General features: G+C 44.0%; 1 protein-coding gene across 1 annotated transcript in view; it reads right to left on the bottom strand.

Annotated features, from left to right (window-relative positions):
- PRPF6 (pre-mRNA processing factor 6) overlaps positions 1-8213 on the bottom strand; it is a 48370-nt gene extending 40157 nt beyond the window's left edge. Inside the window, exons 1-5 of the mRNA XM_032218410.1 lie at positions 7929-8213; positions 2968-3133; positions 1660-1778; positions 997-1075; positions 603-779 (exon numbers count right to left, since the gene is read on the bottom strand). Coding sequence (XP_032074301.1) covers positions 603-779; positions 997-1075; positions 1660-1778; positions 2968-3133; positions 7929-8158 — 771 coding nt within the window. The 5' untranslated portion in view covers positions 8159-8213. The remainder of the gene's footprint in view (positions 1-602; positions 780-996; positions 1076-1659; positions 1779-2967; positions 3134-7928) is intronic.
- Between the last annotated feature and the right edge of the window lie 12260 nt (positions 8214-20473).

Consider the following 20473-nt stretch of genomic DNA (forward strand, 5'->3'; position numbering starts at 1 on the left):
AGTGGCACAGCGTCCTAGAGATGCTCGCCTCACACTCGGGAGGCTGAGAGTTCAATCCTAGGCAGCGACAGACATTTCTCTATCAGGGTGCAAAGAAAAAATATCTGCTGTAAACTCCGCCTAGGCGTCAGGAAGGGCAGCTGGCCGGGAAACGCTCAGCTCCGTTCCGTCGCCTCAATTCTACCCTGATAAAAGGGATTACAGTGTCACAAAAAAAAAAATTTAAATTTTAAATTTAATTTTCCCCTTAATAATTTCCTGAAGTTTTGGCACAAGACGGGCTTCCCTCTTTTTTTGCCCACGGAATAGGTATCAATCGGAAAACTGCCCAAAGAGCTGCTGATTCTGTTCTACAGAGGAATACAATACAATAGTAGAGTTGGAAGAGACCTTGGAGGTCTTCTAGTCCAACCCCCTGCCTAGGCAGGAAACCCTACACCATTTCAATGATTGAGTCCCTCATCTGCACCTCTATAACTGTCTGGTTTGGCTCTGCAATCCAACAAGATGGAGACTTCAGAGGAGAATTAGAATTGCAGAAAAAACAAGTCCCTTGCCAAGCCATTCTTTCAGAAAACCCGTTGGATCCAGGAAAATCTCACCGTCTGCCGAGGATCCACCGATGTGTGATTGTCTCCCGATTGCAAGTGCTTCGCAAAGAAACTGTCCGGAACAGGCGTCAGTTTTTCGTAACGTGGGTTCCTCTGGCGCTTGTTCCTGGCATCGCCCACTTCGGGGATACTTAGCCATTCTTCTTCGGTAACTTCAGCCAGTTTTCTCTACCAAAAAACAACCATCACAACCTGTAATCGAAATGGCTACACGGCATTTAAATTCTCCCCTTCCTTCCCTTTGCCCATCTTTGACTTTTAGCTTGCAAATTCTGGGTATTTTTTTGCCCCTCCTGACAAGCCAATATAAGGTTTCTGGATCGATCTACAGTATCTTTACGTTTTTATTTCTGGAATCAAATGCCTTATTGCTGTCTCTCCTTACTTTCAGATCCGAGAACTGCTGCTGAATTTTTGGTCGTTCCATTCGGTACTTTTCAATCTCCTCTTTCTCACGCTGTTCTCTAGAAAATAAAAAGTACAGCCAATACTTCAGCCAATCCCACATTTATCCCGGTTATCTTCAAAGTATTTACCACATTTTCCGGACGATAAGACGCGCCGGTGTATAAGATGCACCAAGATTTCGAAGAGGTAAGTAAGAAAAAAAAGTTTTTGTCCTCCCCCAGCCCCCAGGAGCACTGTGCAGCCTTCAGCAGGACTGGGGGAAGGCAAAAATGCCTGGTTTTTTTTGCAAAGAACGGACCATTTTTTGCAAAAAGAGAAGAGTTTTGGCCTCCCCCCCAGCCCTTCTGAAGCCTGCAGAGTGCTGCTGGGGGAAGGCAAAAAGGCCTGTTTTTCGCAAAAATGGGATGCGGGGGCGGGGCTTCGGGAGGCCAAAAATGCCTATATTCGGTGTATAAGATGCACCGACATTTCCAGGCTCTTTTAGAAGGGGAAAAGGTGCGTCTTATACTCTGAAAAATACAGTAACATTTGAGATACCCAAGACTAAATCATGCACCAAAAGCTAAAAACTAGCAGCTAACGTTTGAATATGAAGATTTCAAATTAAAGTACATGAGAGGCTTAAAAAAAAACACCCTACCTTCTCTCTTTTCTTCTTTCATCCATCCTTTTATCCAAAGCAGCATAAATGGCATCTGCTTCTTCATCGTCTTTTTCATAAGGTCCACTGGAGAACAAGCTTCCAGCGTATCCATTGAACTGCACGGGACAAGAAGATCATCCCCTTAATGTAATCCACCAAAAGTAAAACACCAAAATAAATCCAGTTTTATAGCCTTTTTAGCCTTAAGATAGATAGACAGACCTATCTGTAGGTGATAGTTAGTTAGCTAGTTAGTTAGTTAGTTAGTTAGATAGATGAGAGAGATGATAGATGATAGAGAGATAGATAGATAGATAGATAGATAGATAGATAGATAGAGATAGATAGATAGATAGATAGATAGATAGATAGATAGATAGATAGATAGATAGATACATACATACATACATACATACATACATACATACATACATACATACATGATAGACAGACAGACAGACTGACCGACTTAAGAATAAGCTTCCACTGAACGGCACAGGACAAAAAGTTCATGTCCATTAATTTTATCCCCTTAATGTAACCTACCAAAATCAAAATGACAAAATAAATCTATTTTCATAGCCCTTTTAGCCTACCTATCGATTGATTGAACGATGGATGGATGATGGATGGATGGATGGATGGATGGATGGATGGATGGATAGATATGATAGATAGATAGATAGATAGATAGATAGATAGATAGATAGATAGATAGATAGATAGATAGATAGATATAGAAAGATAGATAGATAGATAGATAATTGATTGATAGATAGATAGATAGATATAGATAGATAGATAGATAGATAGATAGATAGATAGTGATAGATAGAGATAGATAGATATAGATAGATAGATAGATAGATAGATAGATAGATATAGATAGAGAGATATAGATAGATAGATAGATAGATAGATAGATAGATAGATAGATAGATAGATAGATAGATAGATAGAGGTAGGTAGGTAGGTAGGTAGGTAGGTAGGTAGGTAGGTAGGTAGGTAGGTAGGTAGGTAGATAGATAGATAGATAGATAGATAGATAGATAGATAGATAGATAGATAGATAGATAGATAGATAGATAGATAGATAGATAGATATAGTAGATGGATGGATGATAGCTAGATAGATAGGCTTAAGGAGGAAGGGCAAGGAAAGTCATATAAGCCGTCACACAGGGAGAAAAACGAACAGGTTCAAATCTATAGCACTCTACATAAAAGCCATGTTACAATCTTGAAAATAAACCATTGATCAATCCTTGAGCGGATTGTGGAAGCTGAATAAAACAATGACATCACCTCGTCATAATTTGTATCGTTCAGATCTTCATCATCGTCATCAGCCTGATTTTTCTTCATCTGATCCCCAACGGTTCTCTTCCCTGGGGGAGCATGACGATCATCCACGGGGTCGTTAGCATCCCGGGCGGGACCAATATCTGAACGGGTGGTAAAACCAGTGGCTCTAGAGAAGAAGAAAAGACAACAGATTTGGGGAAAATCCAGACATAGTTGGACGTGTGTGTTTGTGTGTGTGTGTGTGTGTTTTAAATCTAAAATTCTTCCTAAACTCAGATTTGCAATGCTCATCACTTCTGGGATACCAATCAAAAAAGGTCTGTAAAATTAAGACTTGAGCCCTCTTTCCTAGATCAGCAAGAACAACAACAAACACTCTTTTAATGAAGTTTAAGTGCAAAATTGACACACACCCCCACCCAAAAAATAGGAAAAAGGCATGTTCAATCTTTTCCATGCTGTTGCCAAAAATCCTTCATACAATCTCTCTCTACAATCTCTACAATCTCTCTCCATCCATCTTTCTCCCACCCTATCTACCTTACCTATCCCCCTCCCTCCTTATCTCCCACTCTATCCCCCTCCCTATCTCTTTCTCTCTAATATATATATATATACACACACACGCACACACACAAACACATACAAAGATATATATCTCCCACCCTATCTCCCTACCTATCTACTTACTTATCTCCCTCTCTCCCTATTTCCCTATCTATCTATCTATCTATCTATCTATCTATCTATCTATCTATCTATCTATCTATCTATCTATCTATCTTTCTCCCACCCTATCTCCCTACCTACCTGCCTCAAAAAAAAAGATGCTGAAAATCTGGGTGCTTCTTAGACATCGAATACAGCATTTTTTGCCTCCCGAAGCCACGCCCACCAAAATGGCCATGCATACCCGTATGGAGGCTTTCAGAGAGCTCCTGGGGGCTGGGGAGGGCAGAAATGAACAAATAATGGGCCATTTTTGCCCCCCCCCCCCCAGCCCCCAGTAGCACTCTGTAAGCCTCCATAAGGATATGCATGGATTTTTTTTGACAGAAAACGGGCCCGTTTTCATGAAAAACAGGCCGTTTTTTGCCCCCAACCCCCGCAGGAGCACTCTGCAAGTCCCCCCAAGGCTATTCATGCCTTTACAGGGGGGGGGGGATGTTTCGTGAAAAACAGGCCGTTTTTGGAAGGTTTGCAGAGTGCAAAAACTTTTTTTGATCAAGTGCTGTGCCAGCAGAAACAAAGTCTTAGGTGCTGCAGATTGTCAACGATTTCCTTCTCCAGCACATGGATAAATACACCTGGAAACATTTACCTACCTACCTATTCTCTCTTTCCCTACCTACTGTATTTCTCTCTCTCCCCCCCCCCATTTCCCTCCCCTAACATCTACCTACCTACCTACTCTCTCTCTCTCTAGCTACTGTATTTCTCTCTCTATCCCTCTACCTACCAACCTACCTACTCTCTCTCTACCTATCTACCGTATTTCTCTTCCTCTCTCTTCCCCTCTCTCTATCCTTCTACCTACCTACCTATACTCTCTCCCCCCCTACCTACCTACTGTATTTCTCTCTATTTCTCTCTCTCTCTCTATCCCTTTATCTACCTACCTACTTACCTAACTACTCTCTCTCTCTCTCTCTCCTTACCTACCTACTGTATTTCTCTCTTTTTTTCTCCCTCTCTATCCCTCTATCTACCTACCTACTTTTTTATTTAAATTTTCCTCTTTCAAAACCTTGGTGCATCTTATACTCCGGTGCATCTTATACTCCGAAAAATATGGTACTTACTTATCTCCCTCCCTCCCTCCCTCCCTATTTCCCTATCTATCTATCTCCCTCCCTCCCGCCCTCCCTGTCTGTCTTCCTACCTATTTACCTCCCTACCTCCTTAGCTCCCTACATACACACACACACATACATACATACATACATACATACATATAAACACCTGGAGAAGATTTTTTTAGCCATGCTTTAGCAAGTGACCAGAGTTTGTTACTTTGTCCAGCTTTGGGGCCTGGTTGAGAGGGGGGGGGATAGGTTCTATGCAAGTGGTGGACAAGTGCACATGCAGCTCCATTTGCACTAGCGGAAGGCATGTGCACCCACCATTCGCGCAAGTGAAGCGCACATGCTCGCCATCTGCTCATGCAAGTGGGAATCCACCCCTCACTTCTGTCTCCCAGTCCTGAACGGTCACACGATCCCTGTTTGCGACCTTCTGTCCAGCAAAGTCAATGGGGAAGCCAGTTTCACTTAACAACCGTGTTACTAATATAACTGCGAGTCGCTTCACCAACGTGGCAAGGAAAGTCGTAAAATGGAGCAAAGCTCACTTGACAAATTTCTCACTTAGCAATATAAATGTTGGGCTCAATTTTGGTCGTAAGTCGAGGACTGCCTGAACTTGCTTTCCCACCTGTCAAGAAAACACATTCATTCTGTCTGCTTCATTAAATTCGGACAGGGAACCTTTTTCATGGCAATCCAAAGCTAACTTTCTGCAAAAGCTAACAACACAAATTGTTGGGTGTTCCCCCCCCCCTCCAAAAAAAAACAGGTGTCAGCACCTTCTGTTCTTCACCCAAGGTGCCACTAAAAGCTCTTGGATACAGACAGTGGAGGGGGGCGGAGCCTGGATGCCGTGACGAGACGACGTGCGATCTCAAAGCTCTGAGATCGCACTCGATACTTTTATTGCTGGGGGGTTCTAACGGACCTAAATCATCCCGAAGAGATGGTGAATAGGAAGGTTACATCTTGCTGATCTCGGGGATATCGCAAAATCTCCAAGAGAAGCAGATTTAAAGTCTTCTGCTATCGGTAAAAATTCCAGTCCTTCAAGACTGACAAAGTCAGGGCAATATGGAGAAGTGTTAAGTGCTAAGCTGGTGAGAAACTTTTATTGTTTAAAAAAAAACCGGACTGCCTAAAAATTTTAAAACTAACTCTAATCAAAGAATAGAAGAACTTAGCGGCAATTTTGATTTTTGTAATGGATACAGACAGTGAAGCAGCTTCAACTACAACCCAGAACCACAGCTTCTGTTTAGAACACAATGAATGAGCTAAACATTTGTTTATTTATTTGTATCTCGCCTTTATTATCTTTAGAAGTATGGGTAATCCTCGACTTACGACCACAATTGAGTCCAAAATTTCTGTTGTTTAAGTGGAACATTTGTTTAAGGGAGTTTTGCCCCTATTTTATAGCCTTGGGGGCCACAATTACAGTACTGAGTGAATCAGGGCTGTTGTTAAGTTAGTAACATGGTTGTTAAATGAATCCAGCTCCCCCACTGACTTTGCTTCTCAGACGGTCAAAACCCCCTTCCTCTCTTTGGCAGCCCCTCGAATATGGAAACCCTGCTATCATGTCTCCCCTGGTCCATCTCTTCACTAGACTAGCCGGAAGGCTGGGCTGAGAGAGATGGACTAGTCCAAAATCATGGTTTTCATGGCCCAGATGGAACCTGAACTCCATCTGAATTCTCCAACACTGGAGGCTTTTAAGAGATTGGACAGTCACTTTCCTGAACTGGTATAAGGTTTTCTGCCTGAGCAGAGGGTTAGACTAGAAGACCTCCAAGGTCCCTTCCAGCTCCTATTCCTATTTTATTCTATTCTAACTCAGATCTCTTGCTTTGTAGCAACAAGGCTGAGGGTAGGACAAGAAGCAATGGACAGAAACTAATCAAGGAGAGAAACAACTTAGAACTGAGGAGGAATTTCCTGACAGTGAGAACAATTAATCAGTGGAACAGAAGTTGCCTCCAGAAGTTGTGAATGCCCCAACACTGCAAGTCTTTAAGAAGATGTTGGATATCCATTTGTCTGAAGTGGTGTAGGGTTTCCTGCCTGAGCAGGGGGTTGGACTAGAAGACCTCCAAGGCCCCTTCCAACTCCTATTCCTATTTTATTCTATTCTAACTCAGATCTCTTGCTTTGTAGCAACAAGGCTGAGGGTAGGACAAGAAGCAATGGGTGGAATCTAAACAAGAAGAGAAGCAACTTAGAACTGAGGAGAAATTTCCTGACAGTGAGAACAATTAAACAGTGGAACAGAAGTTGCCTCCAGAAGTTGTGAATGCCCCAACACTGCAAGTCTTTAAGAAGATGTTGGACAGCCATTTGTCTGAAGTGGTCCAGGGTTTCCTGCCTAAGCAGGGGGTTGGACTAGAAGGCCTCCAAGGCCCCTTCCAACTCCTATTCCCATTTTACCCTATCCCAGTGTTTTTCAACCACTGTGCCGCGGCACACTAGTGTGCCGTGACATAGTGTAAGGTGTGCCGTGGGAAAAACACCCGAATTACTTTATATATAGTCAATATAGGCACAGAGTTAAATTTTTTAAACATTTTCTAATGGTGGTGTGCCTCGTGATTTTTTTCATGAAAAAAAGTGTGCCTTTGCACAAAAAAGGTTGAAAAACACTGCCCTATCCTAATTCAGATCTCCTGCTTTCTAGCCCAGAGCCTTAACCACACTAAACCAAACATGCACACGTGCAAAGCACCACCACAACAAAAAAAGCAAACCAGAGACCAAACAAGCCAGGTAAGTCCAGAAAAGTGTACAAAATGCAAGCCATGAAGACCTTCCCCGGATCTTACTATATGCAGCCCAATCCAGCAGGGGCTGAAACACTGGTAACACCCAATACTTCAGTCCACACACGTGTCTTTGTGGACAAATCTCACCCTTCTAAAATGCATGTATTTCTCCAGCTGGGCAGCTTTAAGATGGGAGGGGGGGACTTCAACTCCCAGAATGCCCCACATTGGGGAAACTGGCCGAGGAATTCTGGGAGTTGAAGTCCTCCCTCCCATCTTAAAGCCGCCCAGGGGGAGCAGCACGCCCCTAAACAAGCAAATCAGGCCGGTGGGTGGAATGGGCCCTCTGCACATGCTCAGGGGCGCCCCTCCGAGCCCCGACCCGGCTGCTTACCCTCGGCCCAGCCCCGGGACGTAGCCTAGCGGGGCCGGCATGCCCAGGAAGGGCTTCTTCTTGCGGTTCATGGTACCGGTCAACGCCGCCGTCAGCCCCGAGGCCCCGCCGCCGCTCCCACCGCCCGAAGCCCCCGAGGAGCTCGAACCGGCCGCGCCACCGGAGGAAGAGGAAGAAGAAGAGGAACCCGAGGCGGGAGAGGCCGCCGAGGAAGCGGCCATGGCGGCCATGATGGCGGCGGAGGATGTTAGCGAACAGGCCGCGGGGGGCGGGGGGCGGGGGGCGACGTTCACGGGGCGGGGCGAAGGCGGGGCCAAGATGTTGAGCACGCCCTCATGCCTGCCAGGAGCCACGCCCACTGCGAGGTAGGCTCTGCCTCGCAGGGGCGTGTGGGTAAAGGCGGGGCGAGGGAGAGGGGCTGGTCTTAAGTCTCCCGGGGGGCGTGGTTGTGACTGAGGCGGGGTTGGGTAGTGATTTTACGTTGCTTACGTTCCCTGTTACGTTGCCAGCGTTACTTTGGCGGTCTAATTCTTTAAATTAAAAAAAAAGAAGCGGGGGGGGGGGAGAAAGGGATGTTTTTCAGCTTATTGTCCCTTCCTACAAATATAGCAAAGCATATTAGGCAGAACACAACAGAATAAGTTGGAAGGGACCTTGGAGGTCTTCTAGAACAGTGTTTCTCAACCTTGGCAACTTGAAGATGTCTGGACTTCAACTCCCAGAATTCCCCAGCCAGCATTCGCTGGCTGGGGAATTCTGGGAGTTGAAGTCCGGACATCTTCAAGTTGCCAAGGTTGAGAAACACTGTTCTAGAAGACAAATGGTTGTCTTCTAGTGGACAACCATTTAAATAGGAGCCAGCCGTGTGCAGCAGTTGCTAAAAAAGCCAACACAGTTCTAGGCTGCATCAACAGAGGGATAGAATCAAGATCACGTGAAGTGTTAATACCACTTTATAAGGCCTTGGGAAGGCCACACTTGGAATATGGCATCCAGTTTTGGTCGCCACGATGTAGATGTGGGAAGTTATCATCCAGCCCTCTCCCAGAAAAATGAAATATCCTAGGAAATATTGAAAAGGCAGAATATTTCTCTGGATGTGAAAAGAAAGAAACATGCTTTAAAAGACAGAATAGTTGCCTGTAGCTTCCTGCCCATCCACACTTTGTCAATAGGCCATTGAGAAGGCCAGGCTAGCCCACTTTACATAATAAAGACTTCTCCACTTGCAGCTGTAGGGGGAAGGGATATTACTCAATTCTCCACATGGCTTCTGTGAACTCATCTATGGATTCAAAACAGCCTAGAGAGTAGCCCCTGCATGGCACCATGGGAGTCTGACAACCAATCAGAATACATTTCTTACACAGGAGCAGGAAACAGAGAGGTGGGACTAAACAGGGTATAAAAAGCCTAGCAAGCCCCTCCCTCAGCCCTTCCCTTCTTCTCCACCAACATTGAAGCATGTGATCCTCTTTTCTGTTCAGGGCTCAAGCCATGTGGCCCTGTCCACCATTAAAACCATCTTTCCAAGCAGCCTCCATGTCTCCAGTGTCTTTTTTCCCCACTTGGAGCCGAACCCAGAAGGACATTTCTTTCAACATAGAAAAGATATGGAGACTCTAGAAAGAGTGCAGAGAAAGACGATTAAGGGACTGGAGGCTAAAACATATGAAGAACGGTTGCAGGAACTGGGTATGTCTAGTTTAATGAAAAGAAGGACCAGGGGAGACATAATAACAGTCTTCCACTATCTCAGGGGCTGCCACAAAGAAGAGGGAGACAAGCTAGTCTCCAAAGGGTAGGACAAGAAGCAATGGTGGGCATTCAACTACAGATATAATGTTTTTTTTTCCCTCGAATTTTTTGTATTCTAAAACAAAAGCTAATAGAGGAAATCTGTGCCCCTCCACATCCCTTGTGGGAAGAGGCATAAAATAAAAGCTATTCATTGCCGATTCCTGAGATTCGAAAGCGAGAACAATTCCTAAAGCAAAAAAACGGGGAATCTGCAAAGCCAGAGGGAAAAAAACAAAAGAAAAGCAGTTGCAAATGAAGTTCACTCTTCCAAAGACCCAACAGAGGACAATCAACCTTCCCTGAGCAGCCTCCTGTTAGGTTAGATTAGGGGTGTGAAACTGGCAGGAATAGCCAAGACTCCAGAAGTTAGGCTTAAGACACAGAAGGATCTTGACAAACTTGAACATTGGGCACTATCTAATAAAATGAAATTCAATGGTGAAAAGAGTAAGGTTCTACATTTATGCAAGAAAAATGAAATGCACAGATATAGTATAGGTGGTACCTTGCTCAATAGTAGTAACTGTGATAGGAATCTTGGAGTCCTAGTGGACAAGCATTTAAATAGGAGCCAGCCGTGTGTAGCAGCTGCCAAAAAAGCCAACACAGTTCTAGGCTGCATCAACAGAGGGAGAGAATCAAGATCAAGTGAAGTCTTAATACCACTTTATAACCCCTTTAAAGTAGAAGGTTAACATAAATGTAAAGTTAAGTCTGACAAGAATGCCCTGAGCCTTATCCATTCCACAGGGGATTGAATACCTTTATCTACCTGACTTGGTTTAGCCAGGAAATTGGTAAGATTATATCCTCATAAGGCAATCAAGATATCCTGTCACTAGGGTTAATGTGTACGAGGCATACTTGACACGGGAAGAATGTGTACTTAGGAGAATGATCAATATCCTGGCTGATGAAAGTATAAAAACCTGTAACCAACTGCCCTTCGGGGTTCAGATTCTGCTTGAGCTATCGCTGCTGAACCTTGTGCAATAAACCTTTCCCTTCGACAAAGAGTTGGTTTGGTCTCATTTCTGCAACACCTTGGTAAGCCCACTTATGGAATACTGCATTCAGTTTTGGTCACCATGATGTAGAAAAGATGTGGGGACTCTAGAAAGAGTGCAGAGAAGAGCAACAAAGAGGATTAGGGGACTGGAGGCTAAAACATATGAAGAACTGTTGCAGGAACTGGGTATGTCTAGTTTAATGAAAAGAAGGACTAGGGGAGACAGGATAGCATTGTTCCAATATCTCAGGGGTTGCCACAAAGAAGAGGGAGTCAAGCTATTCTCCAAGGCACCCGAGGGCAGGACAAGAAGCAATGGGTGGAAACTAATCAAGGAGAGAAGCAACTTAGAACTGAGGAGAAATTTCCTGACGGTGAGAACAATGAATCAGTGGAACAGAAGTTGCCTCCAGAAGTTGTGAATGCCCCAACACTGGAAGTCTTTAAGACAATGTTGGATAGCCATTTGTCTGAAACTAACCAGATAGCTGCAACTTGCATTTTCCCTTTCCTAAAATAATAATAAAAAAATCTAACTAGGGCTTACTTTGCAGTCCAACCCTGGTGTGTTCAAGCACTTTTTCAAAAAGCAGTATTAGAATCCGAGCATTAAAGATCTCTGTTCTTTTCCCCAATTCCTGCCATCTTCAACCATCATTTTTCATCTTTGATCTGCCCAAAAAAAACAAGTCAGATGGATTTGCACTTTGTAGACTCAAGGTCACTCAACTTGCTCGTCAAACGTTTTGGATTGGTGGAGTATTCTAAAATGGACTGGATTCTCAAAAATAGCCCTGATTCTATTCATGTCTGTCTGTTCCACTAAGTTTAATGGAGGGTTTTCAAGAGATTGCTATACATCCTGGTGTGCCCGCTCAGAATAGCTTGAGTGCTGTCATTCTCCATCGTGGGAGAAACGGCCAACTTTGAACATAGCAAGAGAATTGATTCGACCCACATAGGCATGAAATGGAAAAGAAAATTGCTGTCCTCTGCTGCCTGATTTAGCATTATCAAATTATTAATTATGGTTGTTCTGAATAGCCTGTTAACAGATTAATGTTTTTTATCTGTAAGCTGCCCTGAGTCTCTCGAGAGTGGGCGGCATATAAACCTGTTGTGACTCAGCAGATGTCTGCTGTGAGTCTTTTCGGGAGACAAGATTCATTGTGCAGCTGGGGCTTGTTAGGGGCAGGTTTGGAGATAAAAGGACGGATGCTGCCACGCCCTAGTTGCAGGAGTCAACGTTCCTTCGTGCGTTCCTGGGTTCGTACAACATTGTTTGATACACTTGGATAAGTGCTTTGGTGTTTCATGTCACCCTGATTCGTGGAGACTTTGGAAGAAGTGCATTGCTTGTAAGAGTTGTTTTGTATTCTGTTATCTGCTTGAAAGAGACTGCATTTCTGTTATTTTTGGGCTCGAAGCCAGTTTGAACTGAGAACTGATAAAGAAAGTTCCTTTTAAGTTTATTCGTCTTGCCGTTTGTTAAAATCCGTGAAGGGGGGGGACAGAACACAAACCCTATAAATAAATTAAATAAATAAATAATAACCGTTTGTATTTTTTTGGTTTGCTCTGTAATGTGACTGAGTCCAGTGATTAATCTAGCACATATGCTGATCTATGACCACAATAAAGATATAACATATCTTTAAAGAGCCGAGGTGGCGTAGTGGTTAAATGCAGCACTGCAGGCTACTTCAGCTGACTGCAGTTCTGCAGTTCGGCTGTTCAAATCTCACCGACTCAGGGTTGACTCAGCCTTCCATCCTTCCGAGGTGGGTAAAATGAGGACCCAGATTGTTGTCGGGGGCAATATGCTGACTCTGTAAACCGCTTAGAGAGGGCTGAAAGCCCTATGAAGCGGTATATAAGTCTAACTGCTATTGCTATTGCTATAACAGAATAATAGAGTTGGAAGGGACCTTGGAGGTCTTCTAGTCCAACCCCCTGTTCAGGCAGAAAACCCTATAACGCTTCAGACAAGTGCGTGTCCAATCTCTTCTTAAAAATCTCCAGGATTGGAGCATTCACAACTTCTGATGGCAAACTGTTCCGCTGATTAATTGTTCACTTACCCTCCAGAATCCTGTTCCTCCTAAGATCCGAATAACCACTTTTCCGCTAATGAAGGTCGTGTTTTAGCAAAGGTGACTTTGAATTATGTGGACCTGTTTCTTTTTTTCCCATTCCAATCTGGCTTTTGTCAACTGACGTTCCATTTTATTGTTTTTAATGATTTTTCGCGTTTTTGAAGATGGCATTCCAAATATATTAAGAAAGATGCGACTATCCAGCATATTTACGTGCTCAAAAAGCTTACAAAATCCATTTGTGGCCTGGGTCATTTTTGCAAACAGAAACAATGCTTAAGACAGGAAGTTAATGTTAGAGATTATCCTTTTGTCATTTTTTTTTTAAGTCAAAAATTTGGTGGGACGTGGAACTTGGCAATGCTTGAAATAGGCTCCTTAATTTTTTGGCTGTAGCATTTGGGATTTAAGCATTGTAGTCCAATCGATGCAGTGGTGGGTTTCAAAAAATTTCCGAACCTACTCTGTGGGTGTTGCCTCCTTTGTGGGAGTGGCTTGCTGGTCATGTGACCTGGTGGGAGTGGCTTGCTGGTCATGTGTTTTCTTTCTTTCTCTCTCTCTCTCTCTCTCTCTCTCTCTCTCTCTCTCTCTCCTTCCTTTTGTCTCTCTGTCCCTTTTTCCTTTTTTTCTTTCATCTCTCGCACTTTTTCTTTCTTTTTTCTTTTTTTCTTTATTTCTTTCTTCCTTTCTTTCTCTTTCTCTGTTTGAGAGTGTGTGTGTGTGTCAGTGGTGGGTTTCAAAAATTTTTGGAACCTCTTCTGTAGGTGTGGCCTGCTTTCCGGATCCACTGGTGGAACCTCTTCTAACCGGTTCGGCAGATTTGACGAACCGGTTCTACCGAATAGGCGCGAACTGGGAGGAACCCACCTCTGAATCGATGTCTTCGCAACCTTGTTATATACTAAGGAAGGGCATTTAACTGACAATATGCTATCTATGCTACAAAGCCATTTTGATGCCTTTGAATTCTTCAACAATTCCCCCCCAAAAAATTCTGAAAAACTCTTTCAATCATGTGATTTTGGAGGGTAAATACATTAATATTAGTCTGCTTTAAATTATTATTTCAGATCCAAATAAGATAATAGAATCCTGTAACACAATATGATTATAGTGGAGGCGTATTGTTAGTTGCGAATTCGTGTCCGACCCATCGCAACCCCATGGACAACGTTCCTCCAGGCCTTCCTGTCCTCTCCCATCCTCTGGAGTCCATTTAAGCTCACGCCGGCTGCTTCGGTGACTCCATCCAGCCACCTCCTTCTCTGCCGTCCCCTTCTTCTTCTTTTGCCCTCAGTCTTTCCCAGCATGAGGCTCTTCTCCAGGGAGTCCTTCCTTCTCATCAGGTGGCCAAATCTTTTGAGTTTCCTCTTCAGGATCTGGCCTTCTAAAGAGCAGCCAGGGTTGATCTCCTCTAGGACTGACCGGTTGGATGGCCTTGCAGTCCAAGGGACTCAATGCAGGCGCCTTCTCCAGCACCAGAGTTCAAAGGCCTCCATTCTTTCTTATGCTCAGCCTTCCTTATGGTCCAACTTTCACAGCCATCCATTGCAACTGGGAAAACCATAGCCTTGACTATGCGCACTTGTATACAGTGGAGGTCTATTACTTTACAAAATTGAAAGATGCAGCTGCTTTAAAGTCTCAAAAAGGAGCACTTGCTAAGCCTCTCAAGGCATTAGAAAGCAAAGCACACCTTACAAATGCTTTGCACACAGCCTGTTATCCAGCAGGCTTTTACAACCCCTCTGAGCTCCAGCTTTTGTATTTCATTCAAAGCTGTAAATAATCCGGGGTTAAAGTAGAATATTCCAATGGAAAGTAATTATTATTGTATCCCTTGCCTTTGGGGGATTCGTGGTGAAAATGTTGGCAGGAAAAGCATTAGTGCTCTTCTGATTTACATGGACAAGAATGAATTCCCCAAACTGCTTTTCAACATTTTTACATTTTCAACTTATTTACTAGGCTTATATATGTTACTCCAGAGCAAAAATACCTTGAGTATTCCCCTCCTTCAGTGAGAAGCTTAAAATAATCTAAACTGACAACATCAAAACTCCAAGCATCTTAGGAACTATCAAAGTAGCACATAAAAATCCAATAATTTGTGGGGGGGGTGTATGTGTGTGTGGAACAAGCTCACTATTCACACCCTTTCCATTCTCAAGACGCTCTTGCAAAGCCATGATTTTCTGGCTTTTTTTAAAAAAATGTATAGTACCTGAGCTGAAAATGGTGGATGTCAGGCCTGCCGCCATCTTTTCTCTTGGATCTTTGGCCTGCCACACTTTCTATTATTCTGCTATGCCTTTTTCTATTGTGGGAAAATGGGAGGAGGGATTGTAGGAGTGAGATGAGATGTAGCCATAACAACATTCTTTCTAGAAAGCCAAGGTCATCCTGTGTCTTTGCACCTCTGCACCTGTCTTTGCACCTCTGCACCTGACCGGAAATGGATGAGTGGAACTGCCAGTGTGGCAGTGGAAGATTGGACCATGTGATGGACTTGTGGATGTGGTGTGGCGGGGGGAGCAAGATCTTGAACTTTCAACTGAATGGGGAAAACCGGGAAGCTTTCAGATTCGGGTTTCCCCAGATGTGCCAACATGTCTCTCTTAATAAATTGGAACTTTGAGCAATACTTTGCCTTGGACTCTGATTTAATTTTGGATGCTATTTGGAACCCTGACAGTAAAAGGCAAAAGGAGAAGGGGATGGCAGAAGACGAGACAGTTAGATAGGGTTATCGACGGAGGGAATTTGGACAAACTCCAGGAGACAGTGGAGCATAGTCCTCGAGTTATGACCACAATTGAGCCCAACATTCCTGTGGCTATGTGAGACATATGTGAAGTGAGTTTTGCCCCCATTTTAAGACCTACCTTGCCGGAATTGTTAAGGGAATCGCTGCAACTGTTAAATTAGTAATATGGTTGTTAAGTGAATCTGACTTCCCCATTGACTTTGCTTGTCACAAAAGAGGATCACATGACCTCGGGGACACTGTAACTGTCATAAATGTGAATCCGTTGCCGAGCGTTTGAATTTCGATCAAGCAACCTTGAGGATGCTGCAAAAACGGTCGTAAGTCACTTTTTTCAGTGCTATTGTAACTTGGAACGGTCACTAAACAAGCTTTGTAGTGGCGAAGATGCTGAGCTTGTCGATCAGAAAGATCGGCAGTTTGAATCCCTAGCACCACGTAACGGAATGAGCCCCCATTTCTTGTCCCAGCTTCTGCCAACCTAGCAGTTCGAAAGCAGGTAAAAAATGCAAGTAGAAAAATAGGCACCCCCTTTGGTGGGAAGGGAACAGCGTTCCGTGTGCCTTCGGTGTTTAGTCATGCCGGCCACATGACCACGGAGACGTCTTCGGACAGCGCTGGCTCTTCGGCTTTGAAACGGAGATGAGCACCGCTGCCTAGAGTCAGGAATGACTAGCACATGTGTACAAGGGGAATCTTTACCTTTAAGTTAAGGACTACCTGTACGGTGGAGTAATTACAAACCAATGATTTAGAGCAGAGTGTATGCGCAATCTACCCAATGGTTTCCAATTCACACACACACACACACACACACACAAATATGCGCACTACAAGGGTACAGCAAAAAACACGTAAAAGCACAACGCTTCTACTCTATTACACCCCAGAGAATTCAAACATTTCCTGTGGGTTCTCTTTTGAAAGGGGTTGGAAAGGATTCTAGGAGCCACACCCAGCATGCTTTCTTCTCATTTTCTTGAAGATTTATTTATTTGAACTTCATAAATGGTTGCCCGTCTTACTAGGGTGGCTCACAACAATCATTAATTCCTGATTAATTGAACTACACAATAAATTAAAACCAGAAGGCAAGCGCTTGCTGTCGTGTACAAGCTAGGGTCCAAACACTAGAGCAATAGCAATAGCAGTTAGACTTATATACCGCTTCATAGGGCTTTCAGCCCTCTCTAAGCGGTTTACAGAGTCAGCATATCGCCCCCACAGTCTGGGTCCTCATTTCACCCACCTCGGAAGGATGGAAGGCTGAGTCAACCTTGAGCCGGTGAGATTAGAACCGCCGAACTGCAGATAGCAGTCAGCTGAAGTGGCCTGCAGTACTGCACCCTAACCACTGCGCCACCTCGGCTCTTACAGAGCAGCAAGTTCCAACCTAGGTACTTTTAACACATTCAACTTTAAGCACGGCTGGCTGGGGGCTTCTGGGAGTTGAAGTCCACAAGTCTTAAAGTTGCCAAGTTTGGAGACCTCTGCTCTAGAAAATCTTCTCACTGTTGCCCGTATTACTGGAACCAAGATGTACGTGCCAATCCCTATCATATTTGAGACACCTTTGCAACATTTTTGCGTTGGTACATAATACTGCTTTGTGCAACTTCAATCTACAGAAATGTGTGTGTGTGTGTGTATGTGTGTGTGTGTGTATCTATCTATCTATCTATAGGCTGTGTGTGTGTGTGTGTGTGTGTGTGTACCTACCTACCTACCTACCTACCTACCTACCTACCCATCCATCCATCCATCCATCCATCCATCCATCCATCCATCTATCTATCTATCTATCTATCTATCTATCTATCTATCTATCTATCTATAGGCTGTGTGTGTGTGGGTGTGTGTGCGTGTGTGGGTGTACCTACCTACCTACCTACCTACCTACCTACCTACCTACCTACCTACCTATCTATCTATCTATCTATCTATCTATCTATCTATCTATCTATCTATCTATCTATCGGCTGTGTGTGTGTGTGTGTGTGTGTGTGTGTGTGTGTGTGTGTGTGTTTGTTCCAGCATAACTCTGGAACACCTCAAGGAATTTCAACCAAACTTGGTACACAGATGACTTACTCTCTGGAAACAAATATTGTGGGGGTAAGACACCACTAAAACCCCTCGAGGTGTGCGTTCTGTTACGATACAGGCTGTTGTGCTTTAAAACGGCTTCTACCGAACTGCCGTAAAACGGCTTCTACTGTACAGCGCGGTGGAATTGCCATAGTAACGGCTTCACAGTACTCTACAAGGGGGCTCCCTCTGGTAAGTGAAAAAAACCCAACATTGGAAATTACGTTTGGTCCAGGATTATTTTTTGAGGACACATGTATGGCCATGATCAATAACACATTACTGCAACTCGGGCTGCCTGCACCACTACGTACTTCGCACAGATTACATACGAGAGGAGAACTACAGCGTCGAACAGCTTAGTGCCGTGATGGTGAACCTATGGCACGGGTGGCACGGGGAGGCATTTGTTAGGGCACACGAGGTGTTGCCCTGTCAGCTGGAGCGCGAAAAACCGGCTCTACGGGCAAACAGGAAGTTCAGGAATGGACATCCAGTTTGCTTGTAGGACCATTTTTTGCCCTCCGGAGGCTTCCCTGAATGCTCCGGAGGGTGAAAAACGGCTCTATGGCCAAATCGGAAGTAACCATTCCCAAGCTTCTGGGTTCCCCGTAGGTCCGTTTTTTGCCCTCCAGAAGCTTCAGGGTAGTTCCTCAAGCCTCCAGAGGGCCTCTGGGAGAGCGGGGGGGGGAGGCTGTTTTCGCCTAGGATCCTAGTGCCAAAAGTGGGGGAACACTGGTAGCGTGCACACGCACACGTTTGTGTGTGTGTGTGGCGGAGATAGCATTATGGGTGTGGCACGCCCGCACACTACCCCCCTGCGCTGCCCCCGCTTTTGGCATGGGAGCCAAAAAAGGTTAGCCATCACTGGCTTAGTGCAAAATATCGCGGACAAGAAGCCCCTTCTAAATCAAGATCTGAAAAAAACCATGATCATGGATCAGCCAGACAAACAACAAGGTGGTATCACTTTTCTTGACGCAGGGAAAACATTTGTAACTCATTCAATTGTTGCCCAAAATCAGGGCTTTTCCTGTCTAATACAGAATTGGGGACAAATAAACACCTGGTCAACGCTGGGTTATCAGCTAGTTGTTAAATAAATATCAGCCTGGAAGTCATAGAAAAGCAGAGGGCATTTTCTGCTCCAAAGCTGCGATTTTTAAAATTCTGCTTCCCACCAGGTGGAGTAATTAAAACTAAAAAGGACTTTTGGATAGCCGGTTACAGGGTTGCAAAAAAGCCAAGGTTACTAATCTCACTTAGCATGCTGGCCTAGTTACTGGAGCAGATGATTGGAAAGATTTCATACTTTTTGCATAATTTCTTTCTTTCCCTTTTCCCTTCCTTGTGTTTGGATTTAAACAAAAACAAAAACAACGCCGGCTAAAATGAATTCAGCCTTCAAGGCAATAAATTCTTCCCAGCTTGATTAAGCCCCATTTTGTTTCCCGGCTCGACGTTGACCGCTTAACTTAGCACAGCAAACTGCATCGGAGAGGCAGTGGTGGCATTCAGCCGGTTCGCACCTATTCGCGAGAACCAGTTGGTAACTTTCTAAGCAGTTCGGAGAACCGGTTGTTGGAAGAAATCTCCTTTTGTTTTTCCCCACTTTACAGGGCTAATCCTGTAAGGAAGGCAGGAAGGAAACATTCTGGTGTTGTTTCTAGCCTAATCTTTATTGCCCTGCTTACAGAAACTGCCTCTCCGGTTAACCCTTATGACATTGTAACAGCTAAGGTGAAGGGCCCATCAACGTGAGTGACGTTGAGTTGGCCATGCCCACCCAGTCACATGACCACCAAGCCCCACCTACCCAGCTGGTCATTAGGGCAGAGAACCGGTTGTTAAATTATTTGAATCCCACCACTGGAGAGCCCTTTATGAAATAAGGTCCTATTTTTTTGTGCGTTTTAAATTTAAGCTATGTGGATTATCTTGTTTCCTTTACTTTGCTTATTCAAGTAATAATACCCACGGGCCAAAATCAATGCAGAACAATAAATCACCCGCATCCTTTATTCGGTGCTAGGGCAAGGATGTTTAATTTTTTTTACAGCAGGCTCAAATCAAAAACATTACTTAGTGCGCTGGAAATTGATCAGACAAATCTATCCCATTTTCAGGAATTGTTGCTAGCAGATCCTGGTTGGGCTAATCTTTTTGGACTGGAAAAGCACTTGTTCGGCAAAACACAAGAGAGACGGCCTCTTCTGAATTAGCAAGGGGCAAAATTAGCGTCACATCTTGAATGAATTATTCTATCCACATCCCGGAGTGAGTTTGGCGCCGGCTTCATCTGAAATTTTAATATTGTAAGCCAGCCAGCATTACCGCGTGGCAAGATGCGTGGCTAGTACATTTTATAAGTTAATAAATCAATAAAATTGTGCATGTGGCTAAAGGTGAGTTGAGTCTGTTCCTTGACTGCACAGATATGAAAGTTTGTCACAAAGAAAGAGAGAGGGGGGGGGGGAGAGAGAGAGAAGAGGTATGGATAGATGAGGTGGTTACTAAGAGTAGTATTGACCATAAGAAGAATTATTATTTTAATATATATATATATATATATATATATATATATATATATATATATATATATATATATATATATATATATATATATATATCACCTATCACTGCAATGTTCTTCCAGGCCTTCCTGCCCTCTCCCATCCTCTGGAGTCCATTTAAGCTGACACCGGCTGCTTCGGTGACTCCATCCAGCCACCTCCTTCTCTTTCGTCCCCTTCTTCTTTTGCCCTCCACCTTTCCAAGCATGAGG

Source organism: Thamnophis elegans, chromosome 5 (assembly GCF_009769535.1).
Source record: "Thamnophis elegans isolate rThaEle1 chromosome 5, rThaEle1.pri, whole genome shotgun sequence".
In the NCBI taxonomy this organism is placed as follows: domain Eukaryota; kingdom Metazoa; phylum Chordata; class Lepidosauria; order Squamata; family Colubridae; genus Thamnophis; species Thamnophis elegans.